This window comes from Megalobrama amblycephala, linkage group LG7, assembly GCF_018812025.1.
Source record: "Megalobrama amblycephala isolate DHTTF-2021 linkage group LG7, ASM1881202v1, whole genome shotgun sequence".
Taxonomy (NCBI): domain Eukaryota; kingdom Metazoa; phylum Chordata; class Actinopteri; order Cypriniformes; family Xenocyprididae; genus Megalobrama; species Megalobrama amblycephala.
In genome coordinates, this window is record NC_063050.1 from 45,906,338 (window position 1) to 45,926,388 (window position 20,051).

The following is a 20,051-nucleotide window of genomic DNA, read 5'->3' on the forward strand; positions in this document are numbered from 1 at the left end:
CACTACCTTCCTAGACTTGTTGTGGAGCGTCTGGAATCCGCTCCTAAGGGAGGGGGCTCTATCATAAACTCATCCTGTGTTTCACTGGAAGGATTTTTATGGTGAAGTGTTTTCTGTCCCCTTGTTTCTGTGTTCACTCCTGTGTTCAATTCCTGTTTGTCTTCTGCCTTGTTTGTCTCCATAGTGACCTTGATTAGTGCTGTGATTGTTTCCAGGTGTGTCATGTTTGCCGATCACCCCCTGTATATACTTTATATAGTTTATTGTTTCTCATGTTCTTTGAGTAGTGTTGTCCTTGGTTAAATTGAGTTTGTTTGCTGTAGCTTCCTGTTCTCTCATGTCTGAATTTACCTTGTTCATTGTCTGTATTTATTTCTGTTGTCTTGGTTCAATAAATGTCCACTGCACTTGGATCCAACGCCTCCTTTGTCTTTAGCAGCCACATTACTATATTGCAGTATAAAGGATTTTTCATGTCATTTTTCAATCAATGTGCAATTTGTGTGGTAATTTTATTTTGATTTATATATATTATTATTTCTTATAAATATTAAGATTATATATTGTATTTTATAAACAAATCATTTTTATGCAATATGCAGTGTTTACAAGCTTGCTTTTAAGCAATGGCAGAACATTACAGTAAAAGCACTCTTATCATAATGATTTGTTGTGCTTGCAGGGCAAAGACCCCAATTACGGCAACTTCCTGACAGTTGGGAGGCCGTCTATATCACGGATGCTGTCCTTACCTAATGATAGTTACATGCTGTATCCTGTTAAGCCTGTATATGGATCCATGCATGAGAGATTCTCCAGAGAGGACTCTACACTACCAGGTGATAAAACTAAGCAAGACCTTGCTGTTCTTGGCACACATATAGAGAGAAAAAATGACTAAAGCTGTTTGTGTGTTTTCAGGCTCCTCTCTCTCACTCGGCACCCAGCCCTGTGAAGATAATGCCATAATGCAGGTTCCAGGAACTGCATCTCAGACAAGCCTGGCCTCCATTCCTGCTCCCCACCCTCTAAATCAAAGAGCGAGATCTAGCAATGCCTTCAGGGCTCTGCAGAGACAGGTACTGCAGCAACTCTCATCCTGATGTCTGTCTGTTTATGTTAGGGCTGACAATAGATTAAATCAGTTAGACAATTAGATAAAATATTTTTTTTCCTTTTCACAAATGAAATGCAAAATTTGAGATGTCATGTGAACATTTCTGCAAAATCCCAGATGTTCTTGCTTCCATTGGATCATTCTCAAATTATGCTGGAGAATATGATCGTCAGATTTTACATAAACTGTGCTGCTGTTGTTAAAGCAAAAGAGACAAACCAAATACTAAAACATTCAGACATTCATTTTAATTATGTTAATTCTTATTGTAACTATATATATATATATATATATATATATATATATATAAAATCTACTCTCTAAATAAATACAGTGGTGCTCAGAATTATTGGCACCCTTGGTAAATATGATCAAAGATGACTTTAAAAATAAATCTGCATTGTTTATCCTTTTGATCTTTAATTCATAAAATTAGCAAAAATCTAACCTTTCATTGAAGGACAAGAATTGAAATTGGGGGGAAAATCACATTATGAAATAAATGTTTTTTTCCAAAACACGTTGGCCACAATTATTGGCACCCTTTTATTCAACACTTTTTGCAACCTCCTTTTGCCAAGATAACAGCTCTGAGTCTTCACCTATAATGCCTGATGAGTTTGGAGAACACCTGACAAGAGATCAGAGACCATTCCTTCATGCAGAATCTCTCCAGATCCTTCAGATTCCCAGATCCATGTTGGTGCTTCTTCTCTTCAGTTCACTCCACTCATTTTCTTTAGGGTTCAGGTCAGGGGACTGGGACGGCCACGGCAGAAGCTTCATTTTGTGCTCAGTGACACATTTTTGTTTTGGTTTTGATGTTTGTTTTGGATCATTGTCTTGATGGAAGATCCAACCACGGCCCATTATTGGATTTCTAGCAGAAGTGGTCAGGTTTTGATTTTTTATCTGTTGGTATTTGATAGAATCCATGATACCATGTATCTGAACAAGATGTCCAGGACCTCCAGCAGAAAAATAGGCCCACAACATTAAAGATCCAGCAGTATATTTAACCGTGGACATGGGGTACTTTTTATCCATGTGTGCACCAAACCCATCTGGTGGGTTTGCTGCCAAAAAGCTCTTTGGCCATGGCCGTCCCAGTCCCCTGACCTGAACCCTAAAGAAAATGAGTGGAGTGAACTGAAGAGAAGAAGCACCAACATGGATCTGGGAATCTGAAGGATCTGGAGAGATTCTGCATGAAGGAATGGTCTCTGATCTCTTGTCAGGTGTTCTCCAAACTCATCAGGCATTATAGGTGAAGACTCAGAGCTGTTATCTTGGCAAAAGGAGGTTGCAAAAAGTGTTGAATAAAAGGGTGCCAATAATTGTGGCCAACGTGTTTTGGAGAAAAACATTTATTTCATAATGTGATTTTTCCCCCCAATTTCAATTCTTGTCCTTCAATGAAAGGTTAGATTTTTGCTAATTTTATGAATTAAAGATCAAAAGGATAAACAATGCAGATTTATTTTTAAAGTCATCTTTGATCATATTTACCAAGGGTGCCAATAATTCTGAGCACCACTGTAAAAAAGGATATTAAATATATATAATTTAATTTAATTAAATATAAATGTTTTATGTGAACTCACATAGTATGATATAGAATAATGTGAAGCTAATATTCAAGGAGGAAAAAAACACCAAAGTTTTATTCAGAGGCCCAAACTGAGAAAAAATACAGAATTTGGTACAGATGCTGTTATTTATATGACCAAAAAGTAAGATAAAATTCTAATAGTTTGTAATATAAATCAATGATATGTGATGTAAATTGATGAACACATAAATAATTCATAATTTAATATATAATATATAACATTATATATTACATTAATTATATATTATATTAAAATATATAATTTTATATGTAATAAATTTAAAATATACAATTTAATCTATATTAGATTTAATTTTAAAAATATGTTTAATATCATTTTGTGTTAAATTAGATAAAATATTAAATATATTTTAAATATATATTTTCTAATATATATGAAAATTACTACAGAATTCTGCAATAAAGTATTCAATCTGGTAGTGTAATGAATCATTTTTTAAAGTGTGTTCTTACATCTGTTCTTACATACAGCAAGCAATAAAGAGCGACTCCATTGATTCCACAAACGCTGACTCCAGAGACACCTTACATATCCCAAGCAAGCCCTCCTCCAGTGATAATCTTCTTCTCAAAGTACCCATCATGCCCCTCACCAGTGGATCTGCCCCCTGTTCCCCCCAGGCCTCACCTCCCCCTCCCCTCCGCAGCCGGACAGCGAGCGTACAAACAAACAGACACGTGTACAGCCAGCGCAGCATCCCCTGCCGACAGACCGCGTACCATACGCAATCCATAAAATCTCTGGAAATAATGCACGCAAATGCACAGACCAAACTACGGGATTCGGACGGTCCTGACGAGGCGGTCCGACTCAACCCGAACATCACCCAAAGAAGAGCCTCTCGCTGTGGGGGACACAGCCACAGTTTGTCCCCTTGCGACCCATCTTTCTGTTCTGACAGCCAGTCTCAGGACTCATTGCACAGTGGGGCGGCCCGTCAACCGGATACCAGTGCTCATAGTCTACGGAAGTACAACAGTATGGAAAATAACGGCTTCCTGTCTCAGCTTCACATCCCTCGCCGTCACTCAACGCACGGAGAGGAGTTACTTCTTCAGCAGCAGACAATTTCACCATCACCTGGACCTTCTCCAACACCCAAGAAGGAGAAAATGAGCCCGCCGTGCATCTCCATCGACCCTCCCACCGATGCGGATTTTCCGTGTCCAGGGGTCAGTCAGGAGCGCAGCACAGTCCTAAGGCGGCGGACCCCATCGTTTGACTCCGCACTACCACGGGAGTCCTTAGATCTTCCTGACGTGCAGGACGAACCTATTTTGCCGAGTCATTTGCCCCTCCCACAGTTCTCTTTTGACCAATCGGATGTAAGTTCCCTGAGTAGCCTGTCGGAACTGCTTTCAGATAGTGACCAGTCGACGCACTCCTTCCCTCCTGAGGCCCGGTCGGGGCTTGTGGGAGAAGCAGGTCAGAGTCCACTCAGGAAGAAGGTATTGGTCAGAATGGTCAGCACTAGGGATCCAGCAAATGAGGATTCGGTTGCCTAGGCAAACGAGCAGGAAGACAATTACGCATTCCGCCTCTTTATAAAGCATTTTAATTACAGGAAGAGGCGGTGTCGGCAAAAGTATGCAAATGTGTTTCTGATGGAACTGATCTTTTTTTGCCTGATCATATTGATTAGGGAACTTTTGCTAGTGTTCATCATCACACACACATTGATATTGTGACATTTTATGTGAATTCATATGAAAATCCATCACAGAACCATGTTGCATCGTGGCATATAATTACTGCACATGACGGTCCGATTTTAACCCTCATATTTTGTTTGGGGTCTGACAGGTTGATCATTTAATTGCTCAAAAAGTGTCATTTAAATTAACCCTGTAAAGTCTGACATATGAAATAATAGTAAAAAAAAAAAAAAAAAAAAAAAAAGATTTTGAAATGGATCACTTTATTGAACCTTTAGACAAAATATTTTTAAAAATCTGCAAAAAAAAAGTTTGATAATGTATTTTGTTGAGTATCATATTTTATACATCAGGCTTTTATGGCTCATATTGCATGATATAGAAAAATGGAGGGGAAAAAACACCTTAATTTTATTCAGAGGCAGTGAAAATATGCAATTTGGTGCAGTTGCAGATATTTATAAGGCTAAAAAGTAAATTGAAATTATGATAGCTTGTAATTTAAGTCAATAAGATTATAGCAGACTATTCACACAAATATCAGTTGTCACTCTGTGTCTCCCAATAATATCTTCGTAAGATGTTTATGATCAAAGCACTGGACTTTTTATTGTGGAAGCAAAACATATAATGCAGTGCAATACAACACTCTGAAGAATGCTGGGTTGGAAATGGACAAACTCAGCAACTGGGTTGTTTTAACCCAGCGGTTGGGTTAAATGTTTGCCCATCCTGCTGAGTAGTTTTATTTAACTCAAGTATTGTGTAAAAATTACTGTATTGCATGCTTAAAATGAACCCAAAATATGTTGGAAATGAACATTTATTAATAAGTTTATTGAATAATTAAACAACAAACTTGATTGCTTGTTAATAAATGTTCATCTTTTGATTTTTATTGTTGCCTCTAGTAATGATTTTTAATTTCCAACCTATTTTGGGTTGATTTTAAGCCAGCCAGTCAATAGTCATTTTTAAACAATAGTTAGGTTAAATAAAACTGCTCAGCACATTGGGCAAACATTTAACCTAACCAATTGCTGGGTTTGTCCATTTTCAAGCCAACTTGGGTTGTTTTTAACACAGCATTTTGTAGAGTGAATGATGATTGAGAGATGAACAAACATTCATCAAAAGCCTGATGTTTGATACTCACATTTTAAAATGATTTTTCAAAAAAATTATGTATTGATAATTAGTAGACCTAAGTTGCTTCAGTCCAGTAAGTGATCATCTTGAAATATTACTAACAATAAAAAACAATAAAAAAAGACACAAGAAGGGGGACATGTTTGAGGCCCCGTTTACACTAGTTTTGCTACGGTTACACCTGTCATTTACTCTACGCCGGACTTTCGAAACTTTCGAGACTTTTGAAAACGCTGCAGAGCCTGTTTAAGTTGGAAAACAAAGGGGTTGCGTTTTAGTATAAACGGACCATGGGCGTGGCTGCTCACTCTGCGTATCCTTGACGACTGTGTAACATGGAGACTGAATTGCAATCTTTGCTGGCTTTGCTGTCATTTTTAGCAGCCATTTTGCAGTTAAACTCCATATTTTTTAATACTGCAGCTACCTACATGCACAAGAGGCAACTGTTTACACTTGTCCGTGCATGCCCAGTGTGCATGAACAGTCATGTGACATGCATTTTCGGCCGTGTAGTGTAGATTGAGATTGAAACACTGTGGAAATGCCAGTGTAGACGAGGATCGTTTTCATTTTAAAACGCTGTTTTAAAACAAAAATGCATTAGTGTAAATGGGGCCTAAAATGATACTCAACTTGATCAAAAAGTATAAACTATCAATCGGGTGACAGAATGCATGTAGTAGATTGTGTACAACAGGTTTTCCAACAAAGTTTTAATCATGTTGATAATTTAGAGGCCTTAGAAATTTGCGTATATAAATTATGGTACAGTAGGCTTTATAGGGTTAAAGTTAATTTCATGAGTTTCCTATTATTATGAGAACTAATTATAAAAGTTGATTTTATAATTAGCATACTGTGGATATCCTTCATGAAACTTATACATTACTTATGTACCTTATGTTTGGAGTCCCAGAGACCCCAGGTATAAAGCATGAATAAATGCAAATAATTTCCTTATGATGTTTTAATGTGTTTTATCAGATTGACCCCAAACAGAAACAACAATACTGTACTTTTGAGTAAAACAGAGTAAAAGAATTTGATGGGAAATAATGAGTTCATTTTTAAATCATTATTAGTAAGCCAATGTCAACAGAACATGAGGGTTAAATGTCAACGCTATACAGTATGTCTCATCTTCAAACAAACTCTTATGTCATATGATTAATTAACTTAACAGTCATACCCTAACTGTAACACCCTATTGTCTTATACAGAGTATACGACACATAGAAGTATTTTAGCTGAAACATATGCATGTTTCATAATGCAGATTGTGTAGCCGAATGAATGAAATGATTATTGTATATATGTGTGGCATGTGATATTTTTGTAAAGGGTCCGAGTTTTACATGTCGTTGGCCTTCAGGAAGAAACGGTGTTAAAGGAATGTTCCGTGTTCAAGTTCTACATCTGTGCTGCAGATTAACACAGAAAATAATTTTGATTCATTCCTCTGTTTGTAAAACATAGTGTGTGTACAGTGATGCAGTGAAGTCTATGGGCAAAGCATTGCAGCAGGTTTAAATTGACACTATAGTCGGATAAATTTAAAAAACTACAGTTGCAAGACTTCAACATTATATGATAACATCGCCTACCAACTAGCCCGGTCTATGAAAAGTTATACATTTACTTTAAAACAATTTTCACTCAGAAATTGCTAGTAAATTGCACAAATAATTACAAACACATTGAATTAACTGTGAAATTTTGAAGTAGAAAAATTACAAATTTCTTGTAAAACGTACTCTAGTATAGTCTTTGCAGTGTTATTTTATTTTTTATTATGATTTTATTAATATTTTAAATTATTGTAGCTTTTTATATTTTTAGTTTTTATGTTTAAGTTTTAGTAATGAGCATTTAATGAGTCATTTTATTTGTTTTCTTTTAAAATGTTGCTATTTAGGTTTAATTTATTCTTATTTCAGTTTTAGTTTTTATTTATTTCCAGTTAATAATTGTATTTCTTCAACTTATTTCAGTTTATTGCCAAGGCAACATTTCTAATTTTTCAGTTTAATTTTGTTTTTTGTTTTTGTTTTGTTTGTTTTTTCAGCTTTTTTTTCCAATTAACAGAAATGTTTAATAGTTTAAGTTTTAGTTAACGATAACAGCCCTGAATCTTTGTTTTACTTACAACTTCGAAAAAGTTTATGGAGGACTGAGTGTCACTTAAAAGTAAAATCAATCAATCAATTATTAATGTATTAATTCAAAATAAAAATGGACATTTTTCAAAATCACAAATAAATATATGTATCATTAAGTTCATGTTTAAAAATGTAGTCAATAACACAAGCAAAGATGCCAGAAAAGGATTTTTACACTGTAAACTTAAAAACTTCAGTTTCTGCCTTAAATTTTTGAGTAGGCTGTAAATTGACTGTACAAGTCATTTCAACTCAAATGAAACTGACTTAAAAAATTGAGTTGAATCTCGTATAACTCATAAAATCTAGTATAACTTCTTTTAAACCTTCTGGAATATTTTCCCCTTAGACTTTTGTTGTATAGCATTACTGTAACACATTTTGTTGGTTTTATTAAATTGAGAAGTCAAAATTATTTTCAGTAGAGATCATTAAATTATAAAACCATGGAAGTGTTCTTTCTTTTGAACTGTATAGTGCATTAACATGTAAACATTTCATCAAATTTATTTATTTTTTTCCCCCGTATGCACAAGCACAGAAGATTCCAAAGAAAAGAGCTATAGCATGAATTCTCACTCTCTTATTTTGGATTGATAACATTTGTGTTTTAGCTCATCAAGTGATGAAGTCAATAACCCATGAATATTTACATTTGCGCAGAGATGTTTAGAAGTCCCGACACTTATTGAATAGTATTAACATGTCAACACTGCAGTATTTGCAACAACATAAAGGTTGTTCAGTACCTGTAACTTTTCCTCACATAAAGGCAGATGTGTATCACAAATTGTGAATCCTTTCCACTGCATGAACAGCTTTTCAAGGATAGGCTTTTCACACTTGCTTAACTCTGGGTAAACAGCTTTTAAACCCCAGGTTAAGGCCACTTCATACAACCTTCAAACCTTGTCATCAAGGAATTGTGTAAAAAATAAAAAGAATTATAAGCAGAACAACTGTTTTCAGCTGTAATAATGATAAGAACTGTTTCTTGAAACTGTTTCTCCAAATTAGAATGATTTCTTAAGGATCATGTGACACTGAAGACTGTTGCTGAAAATACAGCTTTGCATCACTGGAATAAATTACATTTTAAAATATATTACAATAGTAAACATTACTTTAAAATGTAATAATATTTCACAATATTACTGTTTTTATTTTTTAACAAATAAGTAGTGAGTATAAGAGACTTCTTTCAAAAACAAAAACAAAAAAATTTTAATGACTTTTGAGTACACTTGAGTAGTGTACATGGCCACAATTCCTTAGATAAAGAAGCAGTTATTAAAACAGGTCAAATATGTTAACCCGGGGTTAAACATTAGTGTGAAAAGTCCTCTAAAAATAGCAAACATAAATGTTTGACTGTAGTTTACTCATTCTCAAAATCACATGAATACGTATTAATCTTTAACAATGCATTTTATGATTAACTAGAGTGTGATGGAGGAATTCGGGAAAACCAAGGGCTGCTAAATATAAATGAGTATCTCTGGACTGAGTGTGACAGTGTGAGATCCCGAATGCTGTTTGACTGGTTCGTGATTTTGGGTGCTGTTCAACAGATGAGAGCATCCAATGAGTATCACTAAGAAACATTTTGCTGATAAACTATGGACATTAAACGTTTAGAGACTGTTAACTATACTTGAAAAGATCTTTATTTTGCTTGCAGTGCTTTGTTTCCTGTAGACTGTAATTCATTGTCACTATGTGTGAACATTTAAGAAGCAGAAGAGCGTGTAAACAGAGCAGAATGCACATAACTAATACTTTCCATAATAGGGTACAAAACAGAGCTTCAGATAAATTTATAATAATAATATGTGTCAGTGAAAGGCGGTGTATAACCTTCATAATGCTGCATTATGAAGCATTAGGAGGTGCATAATATTGTTTATCCACCTCAGGAGAGCAAACTACATATAATAGGAGCTCTATTACAATGACAAAACATTATAGAATGGGTTAACAGCCAGTGTTGGTGTAAAACATTACAAGTAACGTGTATTCAGCATTACAAGTAATCAGATTACTTTTAAGTAACTAGTAAAGTAACACAATACTTTTAAATTTATTTTAAAATTCACTAATGGTGTTTTTTTTTTTTTTTTTTTTAACAAAACAAAACAAAACAAAAAAAAACAAGCAAGCCCAGCCCAGGTAAGAAAAAAATTATGCAAAAGTAACAATGCATTACTTTCCAAAAAAAGTAATGTTATGCAATTAGTTACTTTTTTAGGGAGTAATGCAGTATAACGCGTTACTTTTTAAACGAACTTTCCCAACACAGGTAACAGCATTGCAGTTTTTGCCTAAACTAATCTTTAACATGGGTTTAGCTGGTTTCGGTACAAATGTTGGTTTGTAGCTATATACACAGTAAACCTATATGTCCCTTAAATTAACCAAAAAAAAAAATTTTTTTTTTTCTTCATAAAATTCTAATAACAGGGTTGAATATTATGTAATAACAGCTACTTGAATTTTATGTTAGTTAATAGTATCTTAAATATAAAATAGCTCTCTGTCTGAAGAACTTGACAGAGAATTTTTTTTTTTATTAATTCAAAATAAAAATGGACATTTTTCAAAATCACAAATAAATAGATCTGTTAAGTTCATGTTTAAAAATGTAGTCAATAACACAAGCAAAGATACCAGAAAAGGATTTTTACACTGTAAACTTAAAAACTTCAGTTTCTGCCTTAAATCTTTGAGTAGGCTGTAAATTGACTGTACAAGTCATTTCAATTTAGAAAAAAAGTAACGGGATGCCAGTTTGTACCCTATTTGTGGAGAATTCCATCCCCCCCAAACTTCACTTGCAAGCTTTGTGTTAACATTTATTCATAGCTGGTTTTTGAAACACACATTCGTTTACTGTACCATATAATATATTTGAAATGAACCAAAAAGCACCAGATAACTTCTGTGTGTTGACCTGGTAATAATAGCATGTGTATCAACCTCTGACTGTATCTTTCCCTTATTTCTGTTTGTTTTTCTTATGGCATAATAAAGCACACTACTATAAGGGACACACTGTACTATAAATCTGGGTGGCAAATTCATGAATACACACGTTTTATAAATTCAAGTTTCTTGTTTTGGCTTTTATGGCATTTAGCTTTCTGGAAAAGTCTGCTTATTAAACTGGATTAATGGAAATGATTTAATAGGACACAGTCTTTTGAAGCTTAAACCTAAAACACAGTTTAGTGTAGTTTTGACTGTGATCCAAAGTGAATTTGAGCACAATTACTGAGACACAGAAAAGGCTTCAAACAATTGTTTAATTATAAAGGATTATTTTTTGTATTAGTTATTTTACTGTTATTTATATAGTATTATATTATTTATTCATATTTTCAATAAGCTTTTATTTTATTCTTTTTTATAGTTTAGTTTTTTTGGCTTTAATTTATTTTTTTCAGTTTTAGTAATTTTAGTACTTTGTCTTAAAGGTGCCCTAGATTCAAAAATTGAATTTACCTCGGCATAGTTAAATAACAAGAGTTCAGTACATGGAAAAGACATACAGTGAGTCTCAAACTCCATTGTTTCCTCCTTCTTATATAAATCTCATTTGTTTAAAAGACCTCTGAAGAACAGGCGAATCTCAACATAACACCGACTGTTACGTAACAGTCGGGGTGTACGCCCCCAATATTTGCATATGCCAGCCCACGTTCCCAACATTATGAAAGGTATTAGACAAGGCAGCCAGTAAGGTCTGGATCTGCACAGGTGAATCATCAGACTAGGTAAGCAAGCAAGAACAATAGCGAAAAATGGCAGATGGAGCGATAATCCATGATAACATGATATTTTTAGTGATATTTGTAAATTGTCTTTCTAAATGTTTCGTTAGCATGTTGCTAATGTACTGTTAAATGTGGTTAAAGTTACCATCGTTTCTTACTGTATTCACGGAGACAAGAGCCGTTGTTATTTTAATTTTTAAACACTTGCAGTCTGTATAATTCATAAACACAACTTCATTCTTTATAAATCTCTCCAACAGTGTAGCATTAGCCGTTAGCCACAGAGCATAGCCTCAAACTCATTCAGAGTCAATGTAAGCATCAAAATAAACACTGTACTTACGTGATTAGACATGCTGCATGACGAACACTTTGTAAAGAACAATTTTGAAGGTTATATTAGCTATATAAGCGCGAGTTCTTGGGGCATGGAGCACGAGATTTAAAGGGCCACACACCCTGAATCGGCTAATTTCTAATGAATTAAAATCGGCTCATTAAAAAAATGAATTAAAAGAAATCTATGGGGTATTTTGAGCTGAAACTTCATAGACACATTCAGGGGACACCTTAGACTTATATTACATCTTTTAAAAAAAAGTTCTAGGGCACCTTTAATCATATTGCCAAGATGTTTTTTTTTTTATTTATTTTTTTTAAGGTTTTTCATGTAATATTTTATTTTATTTCAGCATCAGCTGGATTTGCACAAAAGTTTACTCTGAAAGATGATGGGTCAATGCTAACATCTATACTACAGTTCCCAGATGAGCAGCTGTACAACAATTTATAGATGATCATGACGGAATATACTAATCTATAAGTTGATTTAAGCTTATACTCCACAACTACATAAATTCATCAGCTAACCATTCAGAGACGTCCTGTTGCATTCTAAAAGGTATAACTTCTTCCTGAGTCTCTCCATCTGTGTCTGACTCAGGTTCGAACATAAGGCTGAACACCGTTACTGACAATTTCTGACATTTTGCCTGTGTGAGATCCTGTAAAGGATAGGGGCAAATTGGACATGCTTTAATAAATGGGGGGGGGGTATTTTAAGCTGAAACTTCACAGACACATTCAGAGACTTATATTACATCTTGTAAAAAGGGGCATAATAGGTTCCCTTTAACAATTACAACACTGGCCATGAAAAGTTGATGACCTTTTTCCACCTCTCAGAATTAAGTGATTGTTCATGAAAATTCTCTTATTATTTACTCACCATCATGTCATTCCAAAATGTATGCTGTTATTTATTCCTATGGAACAAAATTTTGTCATTTTTTAAATGTATTTCGGGTTTGTAACATCAGGAGGAACATGAATCACAGCACACAATCATGGCATCCAGCAGTCTGGTTCACTGTACTGGCTCATCTTTATTCAGGACCTCATGGTACTGTATATGCCACCTTAAAGACTTTGATAACCACTGTAACTTCTTCCATTAACAAAATATAACAGTTACCTCTCTGCTTCAGGGGGAATTTGTGGCATTTTATCATATCATGCAATTAGACGGAATTAGAGCAAACACACACACACACACACACACACACACACACACACACACACACACACACACACACACACACACACACACTCACTCACACACACATACACACATATGCACAAGTATGCTTGTTAAAGTAAACAGTCTGTTCCAGTAATCTCAGTTATCTCATCTGGAATGTCTCCGACTGCTCCTAAAGTCCATCATCAAACACACACACACACTGAGAGAGACAGAGACACACACTCATTTGCTCATCCTCTGACCATTTCTCATTATTTCTCTCTCTCTCTCTCTCTCTCTCTTGATAGTGACATAAGTACTTTTAAAAACAAAATTTGCTAATTCTTTCTTAACAAAAACATATTTTGACACAAATGACGTGGACAGCACTGGTTTAACAGCAGTAAACATTGATGTGATGTATCGTTTGGTACAGTTGTCAATCAGCTAAGCCAAGATGCTATTTAATAATCAGAAACACAAAAAAATAATAAAGTATAATGTATTTTCTTTATCATACTTAAAGGTGCACTAGGTATCTTTTGCAACTGGAAAAAAGTTTTAACTCTTACCTTTTATTCTTTTTCATTATAATAATTTATATTATTTAAATATTATAATAAATAATCATTTTATAATCGGTCACAAATTATTTTTTACCATGGCAAAAGTGACCAAAAGCATTACCTAGTGCACCTTTAATTATTTTTCATTTCTTTAGATAAAGAGTAATGATAATAAAATGCTTTACTAAATAAATAGCACATTGTGGTTTTGACAATAATTCATTGCTGACTGTAAATGTAAAATGTTTGGGTAGGCAATGACAATCAATGTCCCAAAACATCCACTTCTGCTCAGGTTAACGAGAGACTACATTATCATTTAATTCTGTATTATAGTGCGGACTACAGAGGTGAGCATCTTCCCCTCGCCACCTTGTTACTAAAATGCGATACGATACAATACATTTAGCTAACATTGACGGCAGTCTATACTCAGTCCTTTAGCGCTGCTATATTCCTTGTCTTCTGATTGGTTGTGGACTAAAACGCAGGCGGGATATTGTATCCAGGGGGGCGGGTCTCCACGGTCTCGATGAGCGGTGGACTCTGGTAAGCGTTGACAGGGATGGTAGTCTGACCGATAACATCATTGGAGGGGTACGGCTGCTTGGGTGCCTGGCCGTCCATGGGCTCGGTGGAGAACAGTGTCATGTCCGTACCCAGCAGGAACCTCTGAACAGCACACACCGTAAGGCCCGCCTAGTCAGGATAAGCAGGATTAAGCATATTAGTCATGTTAGTGAGAAAGAAAACCAAGTTTTTGAGGTGTCAAGCATAGTAGCAAGAGTTAGTTGGAATGCTTGAGTTAATCAAGTTTGAGTATAAACACAAAAGAACAATGTTTTTGACTAGATCTAGAAGTAGAAGTGCATTCTTAAAGGTGCAATGTGTAAAATTTGGAAAGATCTATTGACAGAAATGCAATATAATATACATAACTATGTTTTCTGTGGTGCATAAAGACCTTACATAATGAACCGTTATGTTTTTATTAGCTTAGAATGAGCCATTTCTGTCTCATACCCCCTCCATGTCAAGTCGCCATTATGCGTCGGTGTTGTGCCGAATTTCGACCCCCTGCCAGATTATTACCCCCCTAGTATTGGTAGGTTTAGGAGTAGGTGTGGGGGAGGGGTTAGGATTAGGGGTGGGGTTAAGATTAGGCAATCAATTAGCGACTTCAACAAGGGGGGGTAATAATTTGGCAGGGGGTTGAAATTCGGCACAACACCGGCATGTTTCTACAGCAGCCCTAAATGGACAAACACTTAAGAGAGCGCATTTAGTCACTATGTTGTTGTTCTTCTAAATTGTTCATGCTTTTAGAGGCAGCTTGCATCGCCACTACGTTGAATACGCACAAAGTTGTAGTAGAAGCAGAGACCGTTCTTTGTTAGAAGTAAGAAGAACCCTCATTGCTTCACACAGGCTACTCTCTTTTGTCTCAGACGACAACATCTTTGTCTTGTGTCGGCCAGACGGCCACTGTAGCTTCTCCAAAAGGGAGGGGTGCGAGGGGTGTGCTCCCCTAGATGCCGCTAAAATGTACAAATTGCACCTTTAAGGCACGTTCACACAAAGAATAAGTATAAAGATATCTATAACAATAACTACATTAGTGTCCACACCAGCGGACAATATCGTTCTGTTTATTATAAGCGCACGCTGCAGTTTTGTCTACTGCCGCCTTAAATGCTCGAGCTCTTTTAAGCAGGATGGATTCTGATTGGCTGTCAGGGTGTTTTTTCGTTCAGCTGAAAAAAAAAGTTTTTAAAGTGATTCCAACAAAATTGTTCCTCTGTGTCGCTATCGTTATAGACTCTGCTATTCTTTTATATTTAGAATGATTTTTATATTTATAAAACTAGGCATCATAATAATCAGAACAATAACATCAGTTCAATCATATGAAATCAAATTTTAGTACTTGTTTCATTATTATAAATATTTATGACACATTATTCTTGTTTTTTAAGCTTTGTAGATTTATAATGTTTGTTATAAATCTAAGTTATTATAGAGTGGACGCTTTGTATTAACCATATTGATAGCACTTTGTACTACTGTCAGACAAGCATAATTTTGAGTGCACGTGAGAGTATAACATGAAATCTACACTATTGAGAGAGTGTTAGTCTGTTTGGATAAAAGCCTCTGTTTATCCTCCATAAAGGCAGTGTTCTTAAACTTGTGCACTGCTAGCAGACATAGATACGCCTGAAACACAAACACCAACATTGGCACTCAAATATGAACGTAATTGTGACTGTATGTATCTGAGAGGGTGGGACGTCTTACCCAGGTAAGGATGGAGAAGAAAGAGAAGGCAATAGCTGCTCGTGCCGCGTCTGACGCCTGCTCCAGCGGCAGCTCCTTAGGGGACGTATGGCTCCACTGATTGGCCAAAAAGCAGAATCCTACAAACCAAAGGAACGTCCAAAATCCTAAAGAGAAGAGATGGGAAAATGTGTGTGGGAGAAATAACAAATATTGTCTTAAAAAAAATTATTGATTTATTTATTTTTTCCCTGGGGGAACGCAAAACATTTTGAGAGCAAACACAAAAAAATGATTTCACATAAAAAATGAAAAAGCATATTTTAAATTTACTTTGAGTGGTCATCAGTGTACGGAGCCCCTAAAGGGACATGGTGATACAAAAATATGAGAAGGGAGGAAAAAATTATTTCAAAGCTTTTGAGTTGTCTCGCAAAAGTTTTGCATTTTCCTAGAAAATTTGCATCAGCAAACGCAGTTTCTCGGGGGAACGCAAACATTTTGAGAGTGAACACAAAGTTCCCTTTCGAATGGGAACTTGTGTTACTTCCCCATAGCGCCCTCTAGGAGATGCAGCATCTCATTCTCCTTCTCAGGGAACCATGGTTACATGCATTAACTGAGACGTTCCCTTTCAAATGGGAACTCGCACTGCATCCCCTAGAGGGCGCTATGGGGATGCAGCGTCTCGTTCTCGTCTCGTCTCAGGGGAACGCAAACATTTTGAGAGTGAACACAAAGTTCCCTTTCGAATGGGAACTTGTGTTGCTTCCCCATAGCGCCCTCTAGGAGATGCAGCATCTCATTCTCCTTCTCAGGGAACCATGGTTACATGCATTAACTGAGACGTTCCCTTTCGAATGGGAACTCGCACTGCATCCCCTAGAGGGCGCTATGGGGATGCAGCGTCTCGTTCTCGTCTCGTCTCGGGGGAATGCAAACATTTTGAGAGTAAACGTGAAGTTTCTTGGGGAAAAAAACATTTTGAGAGCGAATGCAAAGAGAGCAAATTCAAAGTTTCTCGGGGGAACACAAACATTTTGAGAGCGAACGCAAAGTTTCAAAGATTCCTGGGGGAAATGCAAATATTTTGAGAGCGAACGCAAAGTTTCTGAGGGGAATGCAAAACATTTGCGAGAGAACGCAAAAGCACTAACATATAATTTCTCCTCCCATCTCAAATGGGTGCCTGTATCAGTGCCTGTAAATGTACAAGTAAATAAAAATCACTCAGTAGATACTACTGTAACTGCAACAGAATAAACTAATTATCTTCAGACATAAAATCAAAGTGATTCATGACTTAGTATTTGGTAACACTTTATTTTAAGGTTCAGTTCTCACTTTTAACTATTTGCTTATTAGCTTGCATATTACTAGTATATTGGCTATTTATTAGTACGTATAAAGCACATATTAATGCCTTATTCTGAATGACCTTATTCTACATCCCTTAATCCTACCCAATACCTAAACTTGAACACTACAGAAACTACCTTACTAACTATTAATAAGCAGTAAATTAGGAGTTTATTGAGGCAAAAGTTGTAGTTAATAGTGAATATGTGTTCGCCATACTTAAGTTTAACCGAATATTTTTACCTGAAAAAACCATCTCCAACAGCACTGCTCTCTTTCTGTCTTTGACACTGCTGATCTGGGGGAAGTACACGTCCAGGGCCAGAAAGAAGACGCTGGCTAAGAAAGCCACAATTCCTATAGTGATGCCATAGTTACAGGCGTCTGCGTTCTTATTAAAGACACAGTGCAGTCGCTCGCTGCCCATATTCACATAGCCCTCATTTATTATAGAAGCAAAGACCACCATGGAGAAGATCTGGAGAGAGACAGTGAAAGAAAAGACATGAGTCACAGAAATAGGTCCATAAACTTCATCCCTGATGTTAAATTAATAAAACCTCTTCAATTATTTGCATTCTCAGAAGGCATCAAAGCTTTTCTTCTCTTATATTATACATGCTAAATGGAAGTGACACATCATTCTCTTTACCGATGCCGTGCAGCGTTTTCCCCAGAAAGAATTTCATTTACACCTCAGGGAGAAAATGTGGCTAATTCACACTAATGCAACAGATCACACACTCAAACACACCAAAAAGTGTGTGTGTGTGTGTGTGTTGGAGTAACAGTAAGAGAAAATCAGTAACAATGCTCAGGAATCATGGTGCCATGTGCTATTTTTGGCAATGAAACTCCATATACTGACGCATACATCACATCACACAGTCGTCATAGAAACAGTTGCAGCTGCTTTGATTATTGGCTGGCTGGATGAAACATTGTTAAAGGAAGAAGCAACATCCAACTTGCCTCTAAACATGCCTCTAGGAAGCTCTTTTGTTGGTGTAACAGGTTGATTCAATCATTAAATAACATGCCTTGAATTAAATCAGTTTAAAAAAATGTTACAGTGTAGGCCTATGGAGTTTTTTTTTTTTTTTTAATTCAGAACACTGCCTTTGTCTGCCGTTAAGCACAGATCTAGTAATTGGTGTGTATTTAGGAACATATCAGTCATCCATGAAGTTAACATGGTTAGTTCATTTATAGTTATACTGTAAAAGGTCTCTGCCTTTAACAAAAGTTTCTGCCAAAACAATACAGTGTATGTACAGTATATATTCCTGTAATACAGCTTTGATGACTTGGTCTTAGTTCCTACTGTTAGCCTATAAAAAGAAAAATAAGAAAAATCATGTCTCTTAGTGTTTTAATGAGATCTGGCATTAATATTTTGTGATTTTGAGTTTAAAAACAGCATGTACAAAACACCATCAATCAGACCAATGACATGTAAATAAACCAAGTGGAAACAAGACATTTAAAGGTGAATCAATGACTTTACAGTTTGGTAGAGACATCAGCATATGCACAGTCTCTTCCTCTGAACTTTCATATTATTTAATAAGATGTTATGATAGAAATAGAATGAAGATCTTATGAGGTTTATCTGCAATCTTTTTCATGAAATAAGCTATTAGCCTTATTTTTTTATTAATCATATTATTATGAAAGTCGCGTATTTATCAATAAATTTTAAGAATGACCCAAATATTGCAACCAGTGGCACTACAGCCATTTAAAAAACTGCGCGCACGCGATGTGTGCGTCACTACCACAGCAACATCTGACGCGCGTCCACGTATAGAAGATAGCATCCTATAATAACACCCAATCATTAAATTACATGATTAAAAACGCCCTTAAAGTAATACAAATTGTCAAAAAATAAAAAAAATATAACGTGTGGTAGAAAATCAACCCGTTAAAATAATCGTTCGACCATTAAAAGCGGAACATAAACGGCAATGCATAATCTGCCAATCATAATTCATAGAAGACTGCTGTTCTTACCCATGCCAGTACTCTTAGGATTGTCTGTGGTTGTTTGACGAACGCAAGCAGATCAAAGGCCGAACCGGCTCGGCCCGCACCAAACGAGCCCGCTCCATCCATCCTCCCAAAAGTGTAGCGCGCTGACTGCTGCTGCTGCTGCTGTGCGATACTCTGCGGAAGAGGAGAACTGAGCGCGTTCACGGGAGCCTGCCGTGCACACCCATAGTCGAGTGCGCGCCTGTCAGTGTTAAATAATGGTGGGGATTTTGATTCATCTCGGTGACTCGAATCTTTTGAATCAGTTGACCGAAAAGATTCATTAACCTGCGGTTTCCTGTATATCGTTCGGCAGTAACGTTAGATGGCAACACGGTGTACCGTGTTGGATTCAAAAGCATAGCTCTCTAGTCGCTCTTTGATGGCATTTATTTCCACATTTACAACAAGTGTGAATCTTAAACTGTCTTTTTCATTCATCAGCTTGCATACAGTATTCAAGCTGCTACTTCGAGGTTAACACTAACGCCTATAACCATAGTGACAGCGACTAAAGTGCTTATCAAAGATGGCGTCTTCCACAAGTATAATTGACTCGACGTAATTAACGAACAGCGATTTTGAAGAGTTGTTTTGGATCGCACAGGCCACAAAACAAATGAAAGCAGCTCAGGTAAAAGACAGCGACTGTATCTAAAATCGTCAGATGTCATACAGTTCATATGTGACAGCAAAGTTTACAGTAACGTTATACTTCACAATGTTCTTGTAAGGCTGGGAGTGAGTTGGATTCGTTCAAAATACAGTTGTTAGCCTACTCTCATTAATAAAATGGTTATTGA

The 20,051-nt window shown here is 36.0% G+C and overlaps 3 protein-coding genes across 5 annotated transcripts in view; 2 read left to right on the plus strand and 1 right to left on the minus strand.

The window, feature by feature from the left end:
* Positions 1-5,199, plus strand: part of cacna1hb (calcium channel, voltage-dependent, T type, alpha 1H subunit b) — a 69,959-nt gene extending 64,760 nt beyond the window's left edge. The window contains exons 31-33 of the mRNA XM_048197740.1: positions 683-839; positions 922-1,079; positions 3,222-5,199. Coding sequence (XP_048053697.1) covers positions 683-839; positions 922-1,079; positions 3,222-4,256 — 1,350 coding nt within the window. The 3' untranslated portion in view covers positions 4,257-5,199. The remainder of the gene's footprint in view (positions 1-682; positions 840-921; positions 1,080-3,221) is intronic.
* Positions 5,200-12,837: 7,638 nt separating this feature from the next.
* syngr3b (synaptogyrin 3b) lies at positions 12,838-19,363 on the minus strand. The gene is made up of 4 exons (XM_048197745.1): positions 19,231-19,363; positions 17,458-17,692; positions 15,877-16,022; positions 12,838-14,277 (listed from the first exon to the last, which is right to left on the minus strand). The coding sequence occupies exons 1-4, from the start codon at positions 19,330-19,332 to the stop codon at positions 14,059-14,061; spliced, it is 702 nt and encodes a 233-aa protein (XP_048053702.1). The 5' UTR covers positions 19,333-19,363; the 3' UTR covers positions 12,838-14,058.
* A 392-nt stretch (positions 19,364-19,755) lies between these two features.
* The window catches only part of myo15ab (myosin XVAb), a 60,663-nt gene continuing 60,367 nt past the window's right edge, over positions 19,756-20,051 (plus strand). For all 3 annotated transcript variants that reach the window (XM_048197742.1, XM_048197743.1, XM_048197744.1), the window contains exon 1: positions 19,756-19,882. The gene's annotated coding sequence lies outside the window, so the exon portion shown is untranslated. The remainder of the gene's footprint in view (positions 19,883-20,051) is intronic.

Coding starts and splice junctions, on each gene's coding strand:
- syngr3b (XM_048197745.1), bottom strand. CDS start 19,332: ATGGATGGAGCGGGCTCGTTTGGTGCGGGCCGAGCCGGTTCGGCCTTT. Junction 17,693..19,230: donor TCCTAAGAGTACTGGCATGG/GTAAGAACAGCA, acceptor GTCTCTCTCCAG/ATCTTCTCCATGGTGGTCTT. Junction 14,278..15,876: donor TCTTCTCCATCCTTACCTGG/GTAAGACGTCCC, acceptor TATCCTGACTAG/GCGGGCCTTACGGTGTGTGC.